Source organism: Anabas testudineus, chromosome 3, assembly GCF_900324465.2.
Source record: "Anabas testudineus chromosome 3, fAnaTes1.2, whole genome shotgun sequence".
Lineage (NCBI taxonomy): Eukaryota > Metazoa > Chordata > Actinopteri > Anabantiformes > Anabantidae > Anabas > Anabas testudineus.
In genome coordinates, this window is record NC_046612.1 from 10777435 (window position 1) to 10802440 (window position 25006).

General features: G+C 39.8%; 1 protein-coding gene across 7 annotated transcripts; it reads right to left on the minus strand.

Annotated features, from left to right (window-relative positions):
• Positions 1–1642: 1642 nt before the first annotated feature.
• Positions 1643–25006, minus strand: LOC113174236 (LIM domain only protein 7-like). Of its 7 annotated transcripts, none has more exons than XM_026378038.1 (30): positions 24898–25006; positions 24680–24768; positions 22451–22521; positions 20839–20908; positions 18787–18893; positions 18239–18269; positions 16242–16355; positions 16010–16160; positions 15224–15377; positions 12768–12827; positions 11916–12084; positions 11600–11745; positions 11305–11479; positions 11029–11163; positions 10684–10935; positions 9114–9228; positions 8391–8552; positions 8081–8256; positions 7899–7962; positions 7754–7813; positions 6341–6366; positions 6111–6218; positions 5884–5973; positions 5527–5711; positions 5364–5381; positions 5054–5103; positions 4801–4972; positions 4518–4706; positions 3083–3185; positions 1643–2822 (listed from the first exon to the last, which is right to left on the minus strand). In XM_026378038.1, exons 2-30 carry the CDS (start codon positions 24746–24748, stop codon positions 2769–2771), a joined length of 3276 nt encoding a protein of 1091 aa, XP_026233823.1. In that variant the 5' UTR covers positions 24749–24768; positions 24898–25006; the 3' UTR covers positions 1643–2768. The 7 variants fall into 7 exon arrangements, with proteins under 7 accessions (XP_026233823.1, XP_026233820.1, XP_026233821.1 ...); XM_026378035.1 differs by having other exon boundaries at positions 11552–11745; XM_026378036.1 differs by having other exon boundaries at positions 11552–11745; positions 24922–24999.

Sequence of the window (25006 nt, forward strand, 5' to 3'; positions counted from 1 at the left end):
CTTAACCAAATGTAATGCCAATGTCTTTAACAGATGATGGAACTTTTAGTTAATGGCAGTATAGATGACCAACTGTAAAGGGAATTTTTTTTTTGAGCAGCATTTTGCATGAAAAACTGCTTCCTGTTGTCTGCATCTGCACGTTACAATTTTACAATAGTACCATAAAAAGCTTTAGGGCATCTCTGAATTTCTCCCATCAAAAAATTATCTTGTGGTGGTCTCCTTTACCCAAGGGAAGCAACTGGGGTCTTAAAAATTCTCAAGATTCTTTGACAAGGACCAGGGTCACAGTTTTCCATTTGGCTTCAATCATGTGTAGAACAAGCAAAATGGCAACAGTGACTCCTAAAATGTCCTGTGATGATCAAGATCCCACTGTGATCTCAAAGCCAACCATTCCTGTTTACATTTGTGAGACAGATGGCATGCTCTCAGAAGATGCACTCACAAGTCATTAACCAACAGCTATGCACTTGTTTGTGGTTCTGATGTTTTATGGCACATGCAGGGGGATGATGAGGTCTGAGAGCAACCATTCATTAAGTAGTGCTAGAGCTGGCTTCTCTCATTTCTACGCTGGAAGCTCCAAACAACACTTAAGTGTGAAATGTGCTGAAGCACATATCCAAAAGAATTCAAATCGTGCTGGTGATGTGAGACAGCTGAACCATTGTGCTCGGAGTCATTCTGGTTAATCTTTCAACTCAAACTAAATATGAAGCATCTCCCTCCCCTGCTCTACATGTTTAGCCTTCGTGTTCAATTTGACCCTCTGCTGTTTCCGGCTTACTGTACTTGTGACATTGAAATGGGTCAGGCTGGAGTCACAAGAGTCACCCTAAACCTAAACAGATGGAGCATGTCAGAAACTGAAGAATGTCTCTCCTCGTGTCTTTAGGGAACTGAACTCTCCCTTCCGAAAGACCGGGTCACAGTAAACTGTAAAAACATTTCCATCCATCAGGCCGGTGTTTAAGAGCTCTGTTAGACTCTGTCTCCTTGCACATGGGGCTCAGTGCGCTAACAGCTAGTGCATTGATATTTCCAAGGTAAAACAAACATGTAGTCACAGGCACAATGACCTCAATATCTTTGTAATGCTATTCTTTGCAGCTACCCCCCACGCCCCCCCCCCCCCCCGACACACACCTCTTTGTAATCCATGAGTTGAAGTGTGGTTACAAATGAAAACCTACTGTTGTAAATGTCACAAGAGTAACAGGTCTACATGAGCCCTTGGAAATGACAGGATTTGCATTACCGCACAACTTCCCCCTATGAGATGAAACACAGCTTTAAATGCTGGCTTTGTGCTGCTCCACTAATCCGTTTCCTCACATATAGGATACATGAAATAAACTTCCTCATGATTCAAAGATCACATGAAACTTTGAACCAACTTTTTAAATGTCCACATTTCATGATAACCTTTTTGACAACCACAGACCACAGTCTTCTGAATCTACCATTTCCAAACATGACACTTCCCCCACTGAATGGGCTGAAGACTGAAAACTTTCTCTTCCCTTTTGTCATTTTAACCTCACTTCACCCATTTCCTGCTAATGGTCAGTTCACCCACACAGCATTTTCTTACTTATACAGTGAGGCCAGATAAAGAAAGAGTAATTCTTAAAGAAACATTTGAACAAAGAGTTTTATTGGTGGTGTGGTTCAGTGGCACAGATAAGGAATGATGGCAGCAGTGCAATTAATTCCCCACTATATTTTATTTTGATAGATGTGCTCTAAACTCACCGGACAAACATGAGCTGATGTACATACTGATCAACGTTACAGGTTGTACTACACAAGAGCAAACAAGAATTTAGTTTAATTTTATTTCTAAGAAGTGTTGCTGCATTACAAAGTAGATTGGAAGATTAAGCTCTTCCATATATTAGGGCTGGTGGAGCCTGCTGACATTTAAAAATGATATTTATGGTTTGTCCAATTTCTTTTAAAAAGGCAAAAACAAATGTAAAGTGTTCCGCATTTGAGTTTACAGATGTCACTATAGTCAACTAACATAACAGTACACTAACATGAATCTATGCTTTAGTGTCAAAATATAATACCACCACAAAATCTTAAAATAGAAGATATATTACCACAACAGTGTCAATGCAAATAACTTGAGTATATTCAAATGACATTTCTACCTAGTGCGACAGACATTTCTGAGACCAAATGATGCCATCGTGTGGTACACAAATGAACAACAATAATCCTTGCAAACCATTTTTACTGTACTTTATTTACAAAAGCATTTCAGTTAAGATGCCCATTTTCAGGTGAGAAGTATGCGTGTTTTACATACACCATTGATTTACCCCAAAGTGCACTTGGTGAGATTCCAATCGCAAAGTGCCTCAGTACAAGTTAAAACGTGCCACCATACGCCATACACAGGTTACATTAACAACATTTTGATATGGGCAGAGATCAAAGACAGCACAAGCAACAAAAACACTGACACTAAAATATAAGCTTTAGTTGAACGCTAATAATTCTCATCATTCCTTTATTTTATATATTAATCTAAATGTTCTTGGAAATAAATTAGCAGATATTAGGACAAACACAGGAGCCCATTAACCATGTTCGATTAAGAGCAGCCATCAACAATCTACTTAGCATGTGAATCCACATCATAAAGTAATTTTGCCAGCAGTTGCAGCCACACACAAAAGTCATGGTTTGGCTTTGTGGATGATTTTTCCACTGTTTTCATAGTTTCATCCTACTCGCAGTTATACAGTTGCTTACTCTGCAATGTGGAGGATGGCATGTTGGTCACACGGAGGGGACACCAGTGGCTAAAATATTAATGAACATTATTAATGATGTTTTTTTTAACTTGACAAGCAAATAAAATGCAGGTTTCCTGGATAGTGATTAAACCCAGACCAAGTCAGTTTAATTTTAGTGTATAATGAGAATTCATTCAACTTCCATTCAAAGGAGCTGCTATACTGACTCAAAAAACTACCGTTTTAAATGAGGTAGAGAAAACTGAGGTGTGATATGTTTCTAGGGGAATGAGTGAAGTAATTGTCTCATGAGCACCGATACTCACACTTGAGTTGGAAATAGCAGGACTCACAGTAGGGCTTCCTGTTTCGGAGTCGAACCTGGACTCCAGTCTCAGTTCCTCTGAGGTGTCGGTGGCAGCCCACACACTGAAGAGGAGGGAGAAATGAGAAAAGGATATTTAAGAGAAACTTCAGCCGACCTGTGACGTGGGCCTTGTGTGTCTAAATCATTTCACCAGCTTGTTCGCCACCCAAGCACAGAGGAAAATAAGCCTTGTTCATGCATAAAAACAAATATTCTATCATTGCAATGTGCATCGGTTACTCAAATGGAGCAGAGAATTGTCAAAGAGAATGACGTTTAGCATCTACATGCTAATGAACAAAGGTCAATTAAACCTGGGGTTCCTCTGCCAGTGAGATTTTCACAATAAGCCTCTACTAGCGAAGCAGGACGGCAGACCAGCTTCTTCCACTTAACCAGTCAAATGTAGAAAAATACAAAGAGAGGGGCGATGCACAAAAGTCTAAAAGACCAGGCAAAACTAATAGGCCATTCTCACAGTATATAGACTGGCAGACAGCTTAAGAAAGAAGCGTAGAAAAGGGTCAAATGCTCCCAGGCTGATTTTATTGTAATAGACTATATTACTGTAGATGAGACTCCTAATGACCTTAAAGGTACAGTCACATTAGTCTTCAGTCTAAAGAAATTTTCCCCACAATAACCACCAAAAAAGGTGGTCGTGTCACAGGTGCAACATGGGTAATTCATAATGTGCCAAAAGCTTGTATAATGTGATCTAAACAACTGGCAACAACTATTACTACTCCCATATACAGTAGGTGACAATGTAATGTAATGTGATTAAGACACCTCTTAGAAAACAAATTTGTTTGAATTTACCATCAGGTATGTGTATGTACATGTGTTGTTTATTTTAATGTCATCTTTAAATACGCTCTAGACAGTAATTTACTAAAGGGTTTGTGTTCACACGTAATGTTTTCATCTGCCGCCATTTTTCATGAATTTGGGAAAACAGAATGCTGAGTGTCAAATAAGTCGCCTACGTCCTGTTTTACTTGTATAGTCTCTTCTTTTACAACAACTGACTAAATATCACATACACTTGCAGATGACACAGTGTGTATATTAAAAGCGAGGAAACTGAAAGCAACTGTAAACTACAAGTGAAAGAGAGATGGAGCAGTTATTGCAGGGATTGGAGCTACTGTGACTGCACCTTAACCTGGTCATGTCCTCTCACCTGCGAACAGGTAAGAGGGAAGCAGAGACTAAAGTACCTTTATGGCTGCCCCACTACCCAGGGCACGCTCACATACACAGCAAATCCTCCTGCCACTGACCATCCTGGGGCAGCACATGTTAACAGTGTGAGGCCAAAATGTATAATAAGATACAGAAAATAACACACTACAAGAGACACAGGCTCCATGTTGGCATGAATTACGGACCTGCCATGATGAGAATAGTCCCCAGATGCATTTCTCTGGGATAATATTGCTCCTGTGCTGTAGCGGGACGAGGAGTTCCTACTCGGCACAGAGTAACCTGCAGCAGCTGAGTGTGGACGAGGGTAATTCAGTGTAGTGGTAAAAACTGGGGACTGATTCAAAATATCCAGGTTGTCCAGAGACTCGTGCCTGCAGAGAATGGTTTTATGGTTTATAAGATTGTAGTCAGGTGTAGTTATGTTCAACTTAAAAACCAGTTAACAGGTACAAATGCAGGACCCACTTCTTCAGTGGAAACCCGGTGTCGGCTGGTTCCTTGTAAAAGCCGGCGTTGCGCTGACGTATCCAGCTGTTGTCTGTCAGGAGGTGATTCCTTTTCTTCATCTCCTCCAAAATCTGCTTCCTGTCCTGCTCAGCCTGAGACACAGACTGTCCTTTTCGTTTCCTCTGATCACCTGGACCAGACAAGATTTGGTGGTTAGCCCAGTACATCACATGAACAGGGGAGAGGATTATAGTAGAGAAGGCAGACTAACCTGGCTGTTTGTGGGGAGCAGATAACACTGGGGTAGACAAAGACTTTGTCCTATGGCAGAGAGAAAGAGACAGTCCACATCATTTCTCTCCATATATTCACACAGTCTGTATATTAAAAGCGAGGAAATAGGGTTTGGAGTTATTCCCCCTGTAGTGTTCCCTTTGTACAGGATGTAAATGTGGTTATAAATAATATGCATCTAACAAAAAGCATTTAGCCTCATATTAGCTGCTACATACTTTCTACCACTGATGCAAGACTTACAGAGTGTCTGAAAATAAAGAGAACTGAGCTACTGCTGTTCTGACCTGTGTGCAGGAGACAGACTGTTAAGACCCAGCAAAGCAGCAGGAAGCACAGCAGATTCAGCGACAGACAGAAAAAGCACAAGTCGTGTTACATAAATTCCTGAATACAGCTTTCAGTCAAAAAGCACAGTTTTCGCACCACAAGGAGAAAAGCTTTAATTACCAGTCTGATCCAGTCATGATATCATTCTGCACTCCTTGGGCATTACTTTGAGATTTTGATCCCGCTTCTTTCAGCTGATCTCTGTCAGGGCTCCATTCTGCTTCTCTGGTTTTGTTTGTCACTCCATTAACATGGGGCTGGGTGCTGGCGGGACTCTCACCTCCACTGATACCATCAGTGGTGTTCTGAATCAAATGAATGAAAATAAATTATATTCTATAGAAATTACAAAAAGCAGCTACTGAGAACAGTGCTAACCACTACACCAGTGTGCTGCTCCAAAAATAGATGACTCAGTTTTGTGTTTGATTACATTGTACAATATTATTTCTGATGGTAAAATTCAGCACACATTACCCCTGCTTTCTTGTACAAATCCCCCATTGCATCTTGTTGTGCCTTTTGCCACTCTGCTTCCATTCTCTCCTGATCCTGCTTGTATTTCTCCTAACAAATAAATAAAGTTACATATTTTTAAAAAGCACCACGTAGACATTCACACTAAGATGTGACGATTTATACTTCTTAGTGCATCTATGTTGTGAGAAAAAAAAAAAAAGAAAAAAAAAAAAAAAAGTTCACACCTGTAGGAGGCGCTCTTGTTCTTCCTGCCACTTCTCCTGACGCCTGCGATCCTCCTCACAGTCCCACGACCAGCTGGATGAGGAGGGGTTGAGGGACGGCACCTGGAGCTGGTGATGCACAAACAGACTGTGGTCTTGAATATGATCACAGTGCAGTACACAGACTCTCATGCAACACATAAAAACGTGTAACTCATGTTTGAACGTGCATGTGTTTAATGGTAACTTACATCAGATATTGCAGATTCCGAACCTCCTGTGTGAGAAAATAAGGCAGCAAACAACATCACAAAACAGTTCCTAGATATGATCAGATTATGTGTAATTTAGAGGTCACACACAGTACAGCAAACAAAGGCTGGGGACGATGAAAAACATTTTTTAAAATTGTACTGATCACATATGCATGATTCATTGTGCGTCTGTGTGGTTTCACACCAGCTAAAAAATGACACAATATTACACACCTTACTTTGGTCATATTACTGACCCCTGACAAATCTTTATAAATAGCACAAAAATTACAGCTGTAGCTAAAAACTATCTCAATATGGCGTTTAGTGTTTTAATCGATGACAGCTGGAGGTTATTTGGATGCTATATAGTAAACAGGATTAAATACAAAAACTTAATCTAAAGGACTGAGTAAAATATCTGGTCATAACCATCAAACACCATGTGGCTCACATCAGTGAGTAGATGAGTGGTTAAAATTAAGATCAGTCCATCTGTAAGACTGTCCATCTGTAAATCAGCACACTAATCTAATGCATCCCCAGCCTGACGATACTGTGCACAGACACACACACACACACACACACCAAAAGAAGCAGCTGAGCAGAGAATTAAACATGGCACAGCAGATCAAGAGGAGATTCATATGGTGGACATGAGAAATCTGTCAAATTAACAGTCATTCATATACTAATGATGCTCCACAACAAAGAACTTGTTTTGGATGCCACCATTTTGCACAGCACACAGGAGGAGGAAAAAATAAATAAATAAATAAATAATAAAAAAAAAATAAGGCAGAGCGCTTAACATTTACCACATAAGTAAACCCACGAGCTGAATCCTGCAGAGCCGCAGGACAGATGCCGTTGTGGTGGGATACACAATGGACTGATTACACAGACAGCATTACAACAAATCATTGTGCAAAAAAAAATAAGGTTACCAAAAATCCTAAACTACTGACACAAGAACATAGAACACTAGAGTACAGGAAAAGAAGCATCTACTGCATATCTACAGCACATACGATGGGAAGATGTGAGCAGTGCAGGCAGCTCTGTGGTTGCTATGTACAGCTGTGCCAAGACAAACAGTGCTTTGTGTTGCACAAATCATTAATAGCTTTTAATGCAGAAATACAGAGACCGATAACAGTTGTTAGTTTGTTGATAAGCTGCTTTTAACACATTCAGATTGATTAGAAAAAGTATTAGACTTATTAATAGTCCTCATCTAATCACTTTAATTAGCAGCTCATTCTTACAATTAGGTTAAGAAGTTAAGAGAATGCCTACTGCCAATGTGCATTTTTGTTTGGTTTTCATCAATACCCAGAAATGAACCAAGCCAACACCAGCCACCAAAGCTGCTGCACAATTTGCCAAAGGCTCAAACTGGACTTTTACCTTTGAGTTTGAAAAATTCTGCCCTTCTTTTCTGATTTTCTCTAATCATTTCATTATAATCTACATGAGGGAGGACAGATAAGGTGAGAAACTGATGATTTTCTTTTGACCTCATTGCCGTTACAGACTTTATGCCTGTTATTACCTTTACTTCTGGATGTCTTGCAGCTGTCACCATGCTCTCCATCCATGACTCTACCTTGTACAACCTGGGCAGGTGAAAGAACACCAACATTGACCTGATGAGTACGGCTAGTTTTGCTGTACTATCAGCAGAAGAGCATCCGTTATTGAACTGAAGTGATCGCTTGCTAAAACTTTGCTCACATTTTCTGTCTGCCCATTAAATTTGGAAACTTTTGTTTCTGTGGTGTCTGCAGAGGCAGCACTGTTGGCATGGTGATCAGGGCAACCAATGAGAACGCTTGCTGCAGGAGTCAGATTGAGGGTCATCCTGCTCTGGCCTGGCTGGTTGTGATGACTCCACTCACTGTTGCTCCAATCTAATGACAACAACCAGTTATGAAAACTACAGCTACACATTCAGTGTTTGTGATGTTAGAGGTTAAGTTAGCACAAATTACTTCAGGAGGCAGGAAAAGACATGCTCTGTCTTTTTTATGGCTCATTATCTTACCCTTGTTGCCATAACGTCGAATGTCCATGGTCAGACTGCCGTTTTGTAGGGCATGTGTCAATTTATCTTTCCACTGGTTCTCGTTCATGTTTGCCACGGAAACTCCATCAACAGCCACAATCTCATCGTCCACACACAACTGGCAAAGCTCCGCGGGGCTGCCTGAAGAGGGAGGGAGGGACAGACAGACAGCATGAAAATAAAGAAAATAAAAAATAGGATAGTGTAACCAAAATATATAAATAAATAAAGAAGGTACCAGCTTCAGGAACTGGCACAAACTGAGAAACAACCTCAGAATTGAAGATAAGTTTACTTCTGAGTTGTAAAGTAGGCCAGTACAGCAAACAACTACACAGTGAGCAAGTGACAGCTCTTTTAGATTTAATCAAATATTTATGGCTGAGTTTTAAAATCACTGGGTACATTTTGTCGTGTTTTTCAAAATGCAGATAGAAAATGCAGCACAAATTCTGAGACAGCACAGGAATAAACTTCAATCTGGAAAGTTGCTTCTCTTAGCTCTGCCAGATTCCCTGATTACACAACTTGGATGTTTTGTTTCAATTGAACCACTTTGTCTATCCCGAGTCTCTAAAGCCAGTGTCCTCCCATAGTCATTTTTTCATGGTTCAACAGCAATTATAATCCTATGTCAGCTAAAAATATGACGCTTGTGTGCCAAGATATCAGTAATTCATAGTTCAATAGCAAATGTCTTACCGGCTTCAATGAACTTTACTCTTGTCCCTGTCGAGTCCCAGTAAGTGTGGAAACCAAAGTCTTGTCTGCTGTTGGGTTTAAGACTAAGACTCACTCTCATGTCACTGTGATCCACCTGAAACACACACAGGTGACACTCAACCTGCAATCCAAAGTCCTGTGCAGCCTGGTGGAAACTGGAGACATCAGAGGCCTTCTACACTCAAAGTGACTACTTCATTATGTACATGTCTAACCATCATAGCGAGTCTACAAAACAAGCCACGTTCCTGTTTTGTTGTCAGTAATGTTTTGGTTATTGGTTGTAAAGCACTGTAATCTAACACATTTCACATTGACAGACAGTTAAAAAACGCTTTACAAGTATCTCCAAAACATTATTAGTGTCAAAAAGAGAAGCAGAGAACTGTGTGTACATGCATAAAGTGGGTAGTTTAGGGTTAATGCTATTTAAAAAAAAAAAAAAAAAAGTGTTATCTTGTAGAAATGCGACACTGTTCACAAGGGTGCAGCAGTATTTCTATTATTAATGAGGAGGGCAATCCAAGAAAACAAAAGGTAACACAAGCTTCTTGACAGTATACACATACGTGCCCACACAACCAAAGGAAATGCTATCATTACATAAACCAGCTTGAGCCCATTTGGCTCTATTGCACCCTGTTCAAGTTCCTGGGCACTAAACAAAAGTACCAGTGAGTCTGAATTATAATTGTCCACACCGTTTTGAAAAGCTTACACCTCAGGAACACTGGAGACCATTTTCTAGCTTCATGTGACTGACACATCTCTCGCTACCATTTACTTCTGTCCTGCAATCCCACTTCAGTCGTGATAATCACCAACACTTTTTTGAGACCATCTTGATTTCACAGTTCAACACGTTTTAAGTTGTAAGATTGGAATGAATAAATTGGACACAGTGTCTAATGTATTTTCATTACCAACTCTGTCACTTTTCAGCAATGTTCCAGTTTTATTTGAGGGGTGTTAAATAGGGAGGGTTAACGGCTTTATATCTGCATACTTGCATGCAAAAAAGCTACAACTTAAATATTTATCATTTATCAGGAAAAGAGTCACAGTAATAGTATTATTCTCCATTTTGTTATCAATAAATTCCATATTTAGACGAATGCAGCACTCCAGCTTTGTCCAAAAGCTATTTGTTAAGTTAACACTAAACCAAACCAACCACTGGCTGATATGTTTCTGTTGTTGATGACCATAGGAACTTTCTTTTAGTCACTCTCAGCCTTTCTAGGACACTGTCCTGGTGGCTGACAAAGCAGCACCAAGAGAAGTCTTCATGTTTATAGGGAAAACATAGGTCACACAAGATTACTCCTATTCAAAACTTTAGCAATATACTTCGCACCAATACCATTTCTACAATAAGAATCCAACCACCTTTTTTTTTTTTTTTTTTTTTTTTTTTTTTAAAACAGAGCCTGATTTCCCACTTCCTGATTCTGTTTATTTTGACAGTAACATGTAGCATAGAAGCACACGTCCTTTTCCCCCCATGTAATAGTGTCTTACTGTGTAGAGACCATTTGGCTGAACTCACATTGTACCGTTTCAGTGAGGACACTCTGGAAGGCTTTGTCCCAAAGGGCCTGGCTGTGATTGCTGTAGAGAGACGGGATGATCCCTCAGAACGCCGGAAACCGCGGGGGAGGCTGGCTGAGCTGGACCAGTTCTTGTAGGGGCCTGCAGCCTGCTGGCCTCTGCCTTGCTCCACAGCTGGTTCCCAAGATGTCTTCTGGCCCTCTTCCTGTGACCTTGATATGCAGCTGGCCAATTTTATGGTCTCCTTTGGCTGTACAGTTGTGATCAGAGTTGAGATTTGGTTTGGCAAAACATGTTCTGGCTGGACCAGTTCAGATGTGGGCTGGTAGGAAAATCGGCTGACCTGGGATTTGACTTGAGTCTGCGAGCTGAAAGGACAGTCCTGAGAAGGTGTGGTAACTCCTCCTCCATCAGAGGCCAAGGAGACAATGTGGGTCTCTTCTCCCAAGACGTTCCCATCAGGAGTAACTGGTGGTTCCTATGGTGAAATAAGTAAACACAGGCTACAGATCTGCCATTTGATAGTGTAAAATAAAACACGTTTATGTTTCATCCATCTTGTCTTGTACAACCTCACTGGCATCTTTTCTGTTATCATTTATGAGGTGTCACCATTTACCTGACTGCGGGCTGAGTTAAGTGACACAGTCGGACTGAAAGGGGCTTCAGTGGCATAGCTACGGGCCAGCAGAGCTCGAGTACGTGGCCGAAGATGAGCGCTCAGTGGTTTTGATGGTGGAGAGGTGGAGTAAGGACGGGGGGCAGGATTATGTCTGCATGAAGCCTGCTGGTCTCTGGAAATTGGCAGGTATGGTAAGAGGAGTCAATGTAATAAGACATTACTTTACTATACACATTGTACGTACCTAAACACAGATGTTTTGGGAGTGCAAGGTGACGATTTCTCACCACACCTTTTTAACTGTCTGCTTTGCATTTCATTCTTAAAGTCTGTCACGGCCCCATTTGTCATCTGGTTAATTACGTGCTCTCGGTCTTGCGACATCGTGCGGAGGTCAGATTTGGTGCTCCTGCGACGGTTCTTCCATTTTGTCAATTCCTGAAATAAAAACAAAAGTCAGTAACAATCCTGCTTTTGTGCAACTGACATCAAAAGCTCAAAGACACAGTAAAAGTTAAAGAACAAACTTTGAAAATCACCTGAGATTTTTAGGAAAGGAAACTACAATTCCACAAAAACTGCATCAAGGTTAGCTTTTCTTAACTTACATCATGCCAATGAGCTTCACCGTCCTTGGGACCAACACTGTTCGCTCGCTTGTTTTCTGAATCCCACTCTCCTGCCATGTTAGTGTTCTGGTCCACATCATAAATAGTACTCTCACTGGGGCCTTTCCGAACAGGGTATACCATCGGGATGTCACTGAGTGATTTGCTCCTGATTCAGATAAACAAAGACAGAGGGCATAGAAATAAATAATGGATATACGGAGCAAAGAATAATATTGGGAGAAGCATGGAACACGACTTTACAGCATGTTGCATGAAAGTGACACTTTTTCACATCGTGTGGCAGAACAAGCATGATTAATAGTATTGCAGCGTAGCGTGCAAAAGCACACAAGCGTGTTATTTTGCCACACACACAAAGCAGGCAACATTATTATCAGCTGCACAACATCACATTCTGCAGCCAAACAAGAGAATCCCCAGCAAAGTGTGAGCAGGGTAGTAGAATGCAAGTCAAGCACTGCAGCAGTATAAATGGCAACAGATGTTGCTGTCCGGGTAACAGCACAGACTTGACTTGTAACAAGTAATAGCACTGCTGTAGGCAACAAAGGATGTCAGATGTGACATTCAAATATTGTCCTTTGGCATTTAGCAGGAGGTATATCTAAACCAACACAGTTTGATGGGAGGAACAATGATTATGGTTACAAGCATTGCTGTAGTTTCTCAAGTCTCTGCCCAGAAAATTAATAGTGAAAGGGATACCAAATGTTCCATCATGAGAAACAAACAAAATCTCCTTTGCAGTTGAGCAGAACACAAACAAAAGCAAACCCAAATGAAGAAGCAAGGTGGCTTAAGTTCTATGCCAAAAACTTTAGGACTTACCAGATCCAGCCAGGGTTGACCTGAACTGGTCTCTCAGGTCTGACCTGGTTTTGATATGGTCTACATAACCAAAACATAGACAAAGACTCATGACTGCATCCATGTAAGGTTGGACAAAAATAATTACCAGCATAGTCACACATGATGAAGGCCAGAAATGACAAGGTGTAAACTGATAATCACATTATATAGAGAAGACATACTACAAAGCTTACTCACAAAAAGGTAATAGTACAATAAATATGGGTTTGGTGCCACATCTGTAATATAAACCGACTGCACACAGGAGAGCTTGAGAGAAAGAATGTGTTTATTGCACAATTTTGCAAACTGCACGCATTTTTTTTTTGCCAGTTTATTGACCTACTATAACACCATCCTTCCACACCAAACCATATCATAGCATTAGTGTTGGCAAAAAAAGTTGTTATTTATAACAAGTATGACACAGGGCTTGAGTCATCCGTTTAACCATTATGAACTAATGAGTCACTCACATCATCTGCAGCATAAAAAGGTGCGAGTGTAAATGTGTAAATGTCAGATAAAACAGCATGCAGGACTTCACAGTAGGAGTACCAATTCAAAGCACATTTCATTTTCCTGATAATTTCATAAACCATATACCTTTTTCATAAAGTGAGCTAAATTTGCATCTTTTTACCAAAGTGATGTAGTTTGCCGATTCATTAGATTTGCAAATGTGAATATAGCAGGTGCACATTCACACAACAGATAACAAGCAGGATAGAACAGTATGTACAGTGTGTACATGTTTGGGTATTTGGGGAAGTGTATCTGCGCATTTGGTATGAATCTTCAAGAGAGGAGTGCATGTTTATGCTTCCACTGAGGCTGTCACTGATGGCTCTCTCATAGCCTATCCAGATGCCGTGGAGAGGTTCTGCACAGTGGCAGATCTCACAAACCAGGAAATGAAGTCAAAGTCAAATTCTTCCTCTGAAGAGCCCAAAGCTTTATGGCTGCATTAAAAGAAAAGGTAAAGATGATGCATACGTGAGTACAACATAATTAATAATGTAAACCGAATTTAAAAATAGCACAAGAAATCTCCTATAGTAAATAATATGCGAGCTGTTGAGTTAGTTGAGCAGATAACTAGCTAATCCCCTCTCTAGTCCTAGGTACGCTGTAGTCAAAATGGATTTATAGCCTAAAATAATCAATCAAAGTCATAAATCCACATTTCAAACATCTTCAGTATAAATATTTAACATGGCTTTCACCAAAGGAGTTAAATCAAATTCAGGCCTGCATACTTAATGATGCGTTTCTTGTTAAGACATGTATTAACAACTTTGGATGTTAAGCAGAAAAAGTTCAAAAACTGCATTTTCAGCTTTGCCTTGTATTAGTTTTTTGTAAATCACACAATAGAGCAGTAAAACGAGCAAACTGACCTTAAGGCTTGCATTTTACGATACCACGGTCTTCTTTGGGAGCCGAGGTAGATCGTGCGCACTCGTATCTCCTCTTCGGGTGTCCAATATCGGGGTAAGAAACGGTCAGAGTTGGGGTTGAAAGATGTCTGATGAAGAGTCTGCTGCACTCGCCGGAGATACCAGTCGTCTAGGACAGGGTCTGCCTCAGTGCAATCATCTTCTGAGTCTTCCTCACAGAGAGCTCGTAGAAGCTCTTCATCAATGGCCCACTCAGGAGGAGGCATAGCGAGGTGGGGTTGATGAGATGAAGGAGCATCTTCAATGCTGCAGCAAAGAGTGGTACACCCACATCTACGTTCATTCAGTGCTGATGGTGATGATTGCACAGGGATGGGTTTGGATAAAATGGCGACTTCGAGTATCATAGAAATGATTTGACAGCGCAAAGCTGCTGAAGATGTTACAGGACAGAAATAGGACTGACTGTTGTTGTACAGAGGCAAATTCACACTTTTTAGTGTAGGTAGTGAGGGTGAGTGTTAGCACAGACAAGCAGCGCACTGAAGTCCAGTTCTTCACAGCAGCTCCAAGCAGAACTGACTAGTTGGTTGGCAACAGGTTATTGCCAACAGTCAGGTCTGCAACATCAAGAGCAAGAAACATGCTCCAAGCTCATACTGTAACTACTCAAAACACTTTCCATTCTGTTTGCACCGTGTGAAACCGACCGCATCCATGGAACCATGCATGTTAATACCAAAGTCACTGATGTGTATTAGGACTTTGTGTGAAAGGAAAGATTCATATAAGAAACTCCAAACTGGCAGATGTAAACTGAGAAAATGTTAAATTTACTTTGGACAGTAAGTCATGCCATCATACTACAGTTGCCAGCATTCATGTGGTTGAACTGAAAAACTGCTCGCCCATGTCCAATTCCACATAAAAGTATGTTAATCTTTTTAATGTAACTACAAGTGAAGTGTGAATGGCCAAGTCAGCGTCGGTTATTGGCTACGTTAGTAGCGGTGTGTGATTCGTCCGTTTACAGACCTGGCGAGTGGACTGGCACAGCCCCTTCCATTCACCTCCTGTCTTTGTTTTCTTCGTAAAAGTGGTGGTGGGATGTATCCTTTGTGTTGCTGGGTTGAGGGCTGTGTGGCCTCCATCCTGAACTCCTGCTCAGCTTCTGCGTCACTTCCACAACCTGGAGGTCACACATATATGAAAAATGAGCAATCATAGAGATAAGGAAACAAGGACAAAAGGAAGGGAAAAAAAAAAACTGAAAAGAAAACTGAGCCAAGACTGCAATGCAGTTACAAAAGTCTAAATAACAGAGAGAAACCTTCAGCGGACGACTGAGTCTTCATGCAGCAAAGCTTTTAGGAAGAATTGTGCCACGTATTTCACCCTCTTCCATCACAGTCACTTATCAGCACAGTGTGGAACTTGCCACAGTCTATGTATTGCCAATGACGTGCACTGAGCCCCAACACATGACACAGTGCAAACTAATAAAACTCTGAAATAAGAAGACCAGCCAGTTTTAGCCAGTTGATCCAATACAAGTAAGCTGATCCAGCAAAACATAGGTCCATACAATGGCTTTGGTAACTTCTTACATTTTTGTTTTGGTCTAGGATAACCAGGACTGACCTGAACAATGAAAAGCACTAATACTAAGAACATACTGCAACTCAAAAGAAAGGTCAACACAAAAAGTCATTATTTGCTACAACATGAAGCGTAATTTCTAGATTCATACATGAAACAGTACAGTGTGTACAAACCATTAATTAGAAGCAGATTGCAACAAGAAAGAAGACGTAGGGATACCTTCATTGTTTGGGTAGAGATGCCGTGAGTCCAGAGAATCGACGCTATCCACAGAACTCTGTCTTTTATAGATTGGACCCATGCGTTGCCATTCCTCTCTCTCTGGGTAGCAGTTGTCTTTCACAAACACATTACCGCCCTCATCTAGAGACTACATTTAGAAGTAGAGATTAGTATAAATCAAGGCAATAAGGGGTTACAGCTGTTTAAAAAGCCTGGAAGAGCAGCTTACCTTGGACAAGGCCAACCCTAGAAGCCCTTCAAAGGCTTTGAAGTTAAGCTGAGGACCACTGTAGAACGCATCTTGGTGAGCTTTGCGGCCCAACCAGTAGATGGTGATAAGAACCTGCAAAAGAGAAGAGAAGACACTGTCCAATGAAATAAGGGTTTGTGGTCCAAATAGTCCAGATTTACTATGTTCCAGAGAAATGGGCACATAAGGGTAAGAGGAGAGGTGGGTGAATCAGTATAGTATAGTAGGAATAAATGTGACATTGCAGAAGCTGAATGAATATCTTTGGTTAAGATAAAGGCGGTCCAACAAAATATAAGAGTGTGTGACTTTTTTTTTGGATGGGCAGTGCATTTCAGCCTTGATTAAAGTGTTGGACAGACGCAATTAGTCCTAGAGCCATTCTGTGATAGGATGGGTAGATATGCTATAAACCATTCAGCAAAAACAAAAACAACTAGGGAATCTCCTGTGCCATAGAATACAGTGCACTTTCCCCACAGCTTTGGCACAAGAAAAAAAACTACTGAGGCGAGGCACGTGCACTTAAAACAGCAGTCGTCCCAAATACTACTGACACTGGGACACACATCTGACAACCATTAGTAAAGACAGTGAGTAAAGGCCTGTGAAGTATGGGGCTCTTCCCAGCACTTAAGATTTTATTATTGCATCAACCAAAGCATTTTTGACACAATTTATTCCTCATCTGCCTCGAGGCAAGGACTATAATTTTGACAGACTGCCTTCTCCGTGGCAGAGCAGCAGCATGTGTTGAAAGGGATATATCCACTATGTATCAGAATTTCTGTAGCTGGATTGTAAAGTCATCTTTGTGCTGTCAGCAGAAAAAAAAAAAAAAAACCATGTAGGAACTTGAGAGATGATTGAAATGACTAAATATTTAAATTGCACAATGCAAGTTAGATAGAAAGGATACCATTATTCAGTAGTAATGTCTGTGTGTGGATTATGTTTTTGTTATGTTTGATCAGTGTCTGAAGCAGGTTCTGTACTGGTCAAGTACAAATATTTACTCCGATATGACCTAATAAAGGCTTGGTTTTTGATTTTGTTAAACACACATGATATACAGAGACCCACTAAACTATGCAAAGAACAGACATTGCTATAAACCATTTCTGCTGCTTAGGTCACTAAAGCTAAAATACAGTGTAACAACAACATCCTACAAATCCTATTCAGCGGTAATGTTTCTTTGTTTGTTGCTCATCAGTGCATGTACTGTAAAAAGGTATTTCACGTTACATCGCCATTGAAAAATCTCACAACTTTAAAAATGTATAAATGTCTCCGCTTCACTGTCTTTGTGTCTCTGTTTGGAAACCTCATGTGAAAACTGGGCTTCAATGGGTGCAAATTGACCCTAATTTGTTAATTCAAAAGAGAAATGCAAAACCCTATTCAAAGAAAAAGAACTCCCGATAAACAGCCTCATTACTGAGCCCAAGTTGTCATCTATTGTGCGATTCAAATGAGGCTTCCAAGATAACCAAACAACCTCATGAGCGGTGGAATATGTAAAATACCAGCAGTGCACACAGGCGTGTACACATGTACTTGCATGTTCCACACACACAAAATACACATATGTATTGAAATTGGTAGAAATTAGTTTACAGACAAAGTTTAGCATATGGTGATAAAACATAAGTGTCGATTTTAGTACAGGAGATGTATTTACTGATTAACTGATTGGAGATCATCCCAGTAAACAACCCCCTTGACCCTTATTATGACTGCAGATGAATCTCGATGTTGGTGGGATGTTGACATCAGCATCAGGAGCTGCAGCAGTTAGTTGTGATTGGGTTGATAAATATTATATCTGACTGACTGCACTACTGATGCAGATCAGTTCAGAGATAGTATTAGACAATCTTTATTGGATGTAGAGGACGGATGCATTGAAGCGTTTCAAAGTTGTTTAAGAGAGCGAATCATATGAATAAAAACATAATCAAGGCCAAACTTACATTTTTGAGTCTTCTGTTGCCTTCATCTTGCCTAAAACAAAAGAAACTGCAATAAATACACATAAGAGCAGTGCTCATACTGTACATACACAATTTAAGAAAATTAGACTGACATTTCAAAACATCTCTTTGCAGTGCTCCGCTTATCAGTTACTTATCATAAATTACAGAGAAAGGGCTATCTGGTTGCATGAAGCAGCAGTTTGTCAGGCAAAGCTTGAACCTCTATAAATGCAAAGCAGCTGTGAGACTCATGCATGAACAGAAACCTTTTACAGGACCGGTAACGCGGTAATAATACATTCACGTTAAATGCACTTAACACAGCCAATAAAGAAAATGTATTGCAGACATAGCAGATCTATATTTCAATATATTTAATCAACACAAAATACATAATGGTATGGAACCTAGAAACATTAGCTGTGAGCTTACACTGTCACACTTCATGAGTAAAGTGCTTCTGTCCTGAAATGAGCACCTGTAGCTTTGGACAGTTGTGCACATGCCTTTAACCTGACGTGACGCTCCTAAAAAGACAACAGTACCTGAGTGTTACACGTGTGGACAGGTCCTGCAGGTCTCCTGAATGAAACAGCTGTGACTCATTAAGGCCCAGTTTCCCACAGGCTTTCAGGAATACGTTCACATTATCCTGCAGATTAAAAAAAAATAAATAAATAAAATGCAGAGACAGAAAAACAAGACCAGCATATACAGTATGAATTAGACACAGAACCGCAGGAGGTTGTCCATGATGATCATGTTGAAGCTGTTTAGGATCAATGAGCTTGCAAAAATGCCACCACCAGCCTCATCAATAGGGCTGACACCATTATCAATCAAGTGGTAAATTACTTGCGTGCGAAAAATTTAAAATAAAATCTGTTATTTGTTAAAAGTTTAAGTCAAAGTTGTAATTGAATGCATTTGTAATGTTCAGTGACTACCTACAGCCTTTTATTCATTATTGTTGATTACCAGCTATTTAAAGCAATGTTTACACCTTTAAATATAAATCAAAAATCTAGCAAATCGTCTTATGGCTGAAATGGCAAAAGTCTGCAGCAGATTTTCTGAGCTGCAGCCAATAAACACTACTTATGGGAGTTTATTAAACTTGGCTGCTGTCTGGAAACATTAAACTTGCTCCGCTTGGTGCTGCCTCTGCCATTATCCTCAGTTAAGGGAAAAAAAAAACACACACCAAAAAAAAAACCGTCTGCTCTCACTAGCTCCGTTAGCAGCTAGCCAAGATGTGCCACTTGAGACTTTCACTGCGTCAGATCCTAAATGATGACACTACACAGGGAACAGAAGTCAAGGTCTTAGTGAAGTAATCAAATCAATATTTCAAGCAGTGAAAATTAGATGCTGAGAAAAGGATAATTTGGCTCAACAATGTCAGTCTCTACTTAGAATTAGTATTCCCGGACGTTCGAACTAAAGTAAATGTGATATAAGTCAGTACAGCTGTTTCTCATTGAGACTAAATACATGAAGTCTATAAATTTACACAATAAATATTTAAGACTAAGATTATGTGTGCGTTTGTCATATGTCATTAAAATAAAAAGGTAGGTTTTGGGGACCAGGCTGATTTCACCCATGAGCAGGAGGATTGGATCCATCATCAACAATGAACAAACACCAGTATTTAAAAAAATAAATAAAATAAAAATGGGATCTCACTAGTGGTGGGTTTAGTGACCCCTACTGATAATGACCAGCGGTGTCCTCCGTTTTGTTTTATACTGTAAATATGAAGAGACAGTCAGATAATGCTTTGGCAAGCTCTAGTGGCAAAATGAAAAACTACAGGAAGTAAGATGTATGCAAAGACAACATATCTACCTAATATACTGTAGGGGGAAGCTAAAAATAGACCATGACAACAGCTGTGTATCAAGTTTTTAAAAAGCAGAAACCTAACTTTTAGTGAATAATTTAAGACATTCAGAATCAAACACTATGGTCCTTCAGGCTGTCAAGATAACTGCCGACTCTCTGCACCTGCATCTCACTCCCACTGACCAGCACTACTCCAACATCTACTGTTGGGCTCAGTCTATTTATCGGCTTCTGATGGGAGATTTTAAATCATTTTTCCCTGTTCTTGCTTTGGGCAGTTTTAGCAATTATACTTGTATGAAGCCATCGAAACGTAGCCTGGAGCCAAAATAAAAGTCTGTATTTGCATTTGTGCCTGATAAAAAAAAAAAAAAAAAAAAAAAAAAAGGAGAAGAAAGCATGCATATTCAGCAGTTGGTTTGGTGCACTGAAATGCATTTTGAGGATCATTCAAAGTGTGGCAACACTGTCTCACCGTGCCACAACAGGAAACCACAGAATGTGTTGAAACTTCCTGGCTAGCAGGTGCCTTACTTTCTTTTGTGCTTACAACATACACCTAATGTGCAACACATTTTAGACAGGTTATTTGAATTTATGAGTTTACAACCGTCTACAGGACTAAAATATTTTCAGAGGCTTTTTTTTTTTTTTTTTTTTTATTGTTTGATGTGTAATGGTGATAAAAACATAACCTGTGTCACACAACATGGCAACCTTTAAACACAAACTGTAAACATAACACTCACCAGGCCGGCGATGGGAGTAGAAAGTCTATTTAATCTCTTAATGATGCCAGGTTTCAACTGGTTTATCAGACTGTAAGAGAAAACCAGAAATTAGCAAACACTTTGGAAGTATTCCACATTTATGACGCACAGTGTTTGACGGACATCTAGCCGTTTTCTAATGTATCCAATTCAACAGTGCTGCAATAAACTAATGAAGTTGGGTTAGGCTAAATAACAGACAGCACGTTCAGATTTACATGGGTAATGGGAACATGTACTGTACATCCACTATAGAACATAGTTACTGTATCTGTCCTCTACCTATGAGTTATTTTGAAACCATGACTCACAGATTTAACTGTGCACTGATAGAAAACATTGCTTCCTGACTTTGTTTTTTTTTGCTGTGTCTGTGTCAGAGCAGACTGACAGTGCAGTGAGAGAATGATGTGCAGACAGTCTCTGCTGGGTTTTTGTACCTTACTGTTAGCTTCGCTTTTCACCCTTCACTTTCTGAAGACTAATTTTAAATATGAGGCCATCAGTCCACATATTGATCTCCATCAACCTCCAAGGGTAAAAAAAAGATTTTCTTTTTCATGGTTGTGGACAATTGATGACTGAAATGGACTTTTCCTGCCAACATGAATTCAAAAATAGCTTTATCAAAACTATAAACAGTTTCCCCATTATTTAGGGCCATACAGACACAAAGATTACTAGCCACTCTTTAAATTTGTTTGAAAAAACAAAAAATCATCTCATAGTAGCTGGTCAGATATTAGGTAAATACAGCAAAAGCAAAGCCAAAATAAAATGATGTGTGGACAATACAAAGTTACACTCAACTTTCACACAGGTTGAAAAGCCACCTTTAGCAGCAATAACCTGACAATCATTTCCTGTCTGACTGTCTCTCACATTGCTGAGGGAGAGTTTTGGCCCATTCTTCTTCATATTGCTTCAGTTCATTGAGGCTTTTGGGTATTTGCTTCTCTGCAGCTCTTAGTGCCACCAAGCATTTCAATAGGGTTGAGATCTGTACTTTGACTGGGGGAATTACAATTCTTTGACTTTTCGCTGATGTAGATTTACATGATATAAATGACATACCAACCTGTCGGACCAATGACTCCGACATCTTGCCTTTAGGTTTTTTTACATTTCTCTGAGCATTGTACGGACCGACCTTGGGGTGAATGTGCTAGGATATCCATACCTAGGTTCATTGTTAACTGTCTTTAATGCTTTCCATTTGTGAATTATCTTTCTCACTGAATAGAAGAGGTGTGCACACCTGCTGATGAAGTAGAAGAATTTCTGGGATATTATTTTAAACTTTATTTTAATAATTGTTAGACGATCAAGTTCAGAAACAATGTGTAGAACAACATTTTACTAGATGGTCTGCATTACCGTACATATCCTTTTATCATGGGCACTTGTAAGGACACTGAAGAACCTCCAGGGTTCTTTGGATATTCATTTTTTATGCAGTCAAAATTAAATTAACCTCCCTACTCACCCCAACTATCGGTTAACACAGTAATTAATTTTTTCATTTTCTTAAAAAGTATGATTTCATAAAAAAAATCACAACAGATGTCCAAGTTCAAGCATCGGTACTCACTCGCAAAGCAGAACGCCATTCTCCAAAGCAGCACGGAAGTTGTTGGACCCAAATGATTTTCCGGTCACTTCCTAAAAAAAAAAAAAAAAAAACAGAAAAAACAGAAAAAGAATTGATGCATACGCGTAACTGTGTTTACATTTTCTTACTGCATTTTACTGGTAAGATTTACATTTTGCAGTTCACATAATCAAGCAATCACAAATACACCCAAATAAAAAAAAAATGTATATAGACAAGTCTTCCACAAACATTCAGTGTTTTTTCTCGAAACTAAGAAAACAACATAAACCCAATGATTTTATGAGCACAGGGCAAGAGGGCTTTGTAATGAGGACATAAAAATGGGGCTATTAGGGTTCAGCTCCATAACTAACAAAAGGGCCCCAATAGACTATTCTTCTCACTAATTAGTCCCCCCAGGAATCCACAATCACAATACAGTTATGGTAGAACTGGGCACTGGGCATTGGGAAAACACTTCTCAGCAGAATCAAACAAACAATGCGCTGCCAGGTTAATACAATAAAACATAATGTGGTCAAGATACTGTACAGCACTGAATGTTAATAGGCGATTTCAATAAATAATTACTCCCTGAAAACCAAATATTTTGACAGGTTTTAAGCATATGTTCTTAAGTGTTTGACAGCTTCAGCTGTTAGAGTTTCCCAAACTCAAAAATCTATTTTATATTGCATGAAAGAAAAATATGGGCATAATTAATCAATACGTCAAATACTGGCTTGCTGCAGTTTTTTTTTTTTTTTTTAAATGTGAGGATTTCAAATTACTATGCAACACAAATGTGCCATTAATATCTTTGGATTTTGGACTGTCGACCAGATAAGAAGAGTTCAATACATAATAATTAGAATCATAATATGATAGAATTATAATGATTTTGAGCAAATTAAGAAAATCATACACAGATTATTTAATAATGGATTTTGGTTTGGTTGCAGCTGTAATTGAATTAAATAGAAATTGCACTATAGCACATTTCTTCTTGTTAAGGTCACGACAGGCACTTTTTTAAAATAACACCTGCTTAACTAAATGGCCTGTTTACATAATGTAGAAGAGGCCAATCTATTCATATTTCCTGGAGTCCACGAAGCACTGAGCAAACATTTAGGTGTAATTGCTACTGGTACTATGCTAATGATAAACAACAACAATTTCTGGACACTTCAATATATGGAAGCTATTATCCTGCAATCTGCAACACTGAATATTACTCAACAAAATCCCATTGCGTTTTGGCATTTCTTTAAAAAGGAGTGCACGCGCACACACATCCCTCATCACCGTTCATCCATCCTCTCATCCGTTAGTGCAGCAAAATAGATGCATAAAATTGGCATGGGCTCACTGCCAAGACAGCCCTGCGCTGAATTCTCATAATAACCCACTTAGACACCATTGACATTAATGGTCCCATTTAGAGTTGGTCAACATTCAGTGCCCATAGAATACAAGTTGTGTTCATTGGTTATGATTTCAGGATTACAGCTTCTATGCTTGGACAGGAGCAGCATACATCAGCCTTGCAGACACCCTGCTATAAAACCACATCCTTCACACTGTTTGCCTGCAAAAAAAAATAAGAAATAAAAAAAAAACCCTGCTTATCACATTAACCACAGCAAGTGTGCAAAAAAGCAGTACCAACTGATCAACACAAGACACGTGGGCAAATCTAACCCACCTAGTACAACACATCTCCAAAGGACAGGCCATAAATAAACCTCACAGCATAGAGGCCCGTTTTCAAATTCTCTTTTAAACATTATCTAATTATCTACCTTCCTTCTATGTGCATTTCCCTCTGAAGTTCTGTGAGTCCTGCAGTCAAATCATTTTTATCTGGACAACCACAGAGGATTCTCACACATACAGCACTTCCTTTTTTGGAGGCAAGCTCTTACTCAAAGTCTTATCAAGGTGGGTTTTGCATGTCAACTCAAAGATAAGTCTGGAGGTGCCTGAGCTTAAGTTTGTGAGTGTAGAGTCTTGAGAGTCGCTCAGAAATTTTAGGGAGCCAAACTTTTAGTAAGTTAAGTAACATGACTGGTACTGACTAATAAGAATGTGCACATGTGCTGTTTGGACAAATGTGTGCAATTGTTTGCACATAAAAAAACAAACAAACAAAAAAAAAAAAACAAGTGACGCGCAAATAGCAGCACGTCTGTGAAGCAAATGAAGGAAATGTGAAGCGCGCACCTCAATCCAGCGCTGAGCCTCGTTGAATGCTTCTGCACAGCTGACAGTGGTCTGCTGGCGCCACTCCATCTTTATCTTCTGCAAAACCTCTAGAGAAGAGCAACAGGTAAAGTTATATAAGTTCACTTCATGTCAACATGCATAAGAACAACGTTTGCCATTTGATTCAAAGGAAAACTACTATTAAACCGAGTGTCCGAGCCAGCCTGTGTAGTCACCTTGTGCTGTGTGGAGCTGCTCACCGGTGAAAGCTTTCCGCTAATTGACGCGCAGATGATCAGTGGACGCCCTGCAGCACTTCATCCACCTACTTCACCCCGCTGTTCC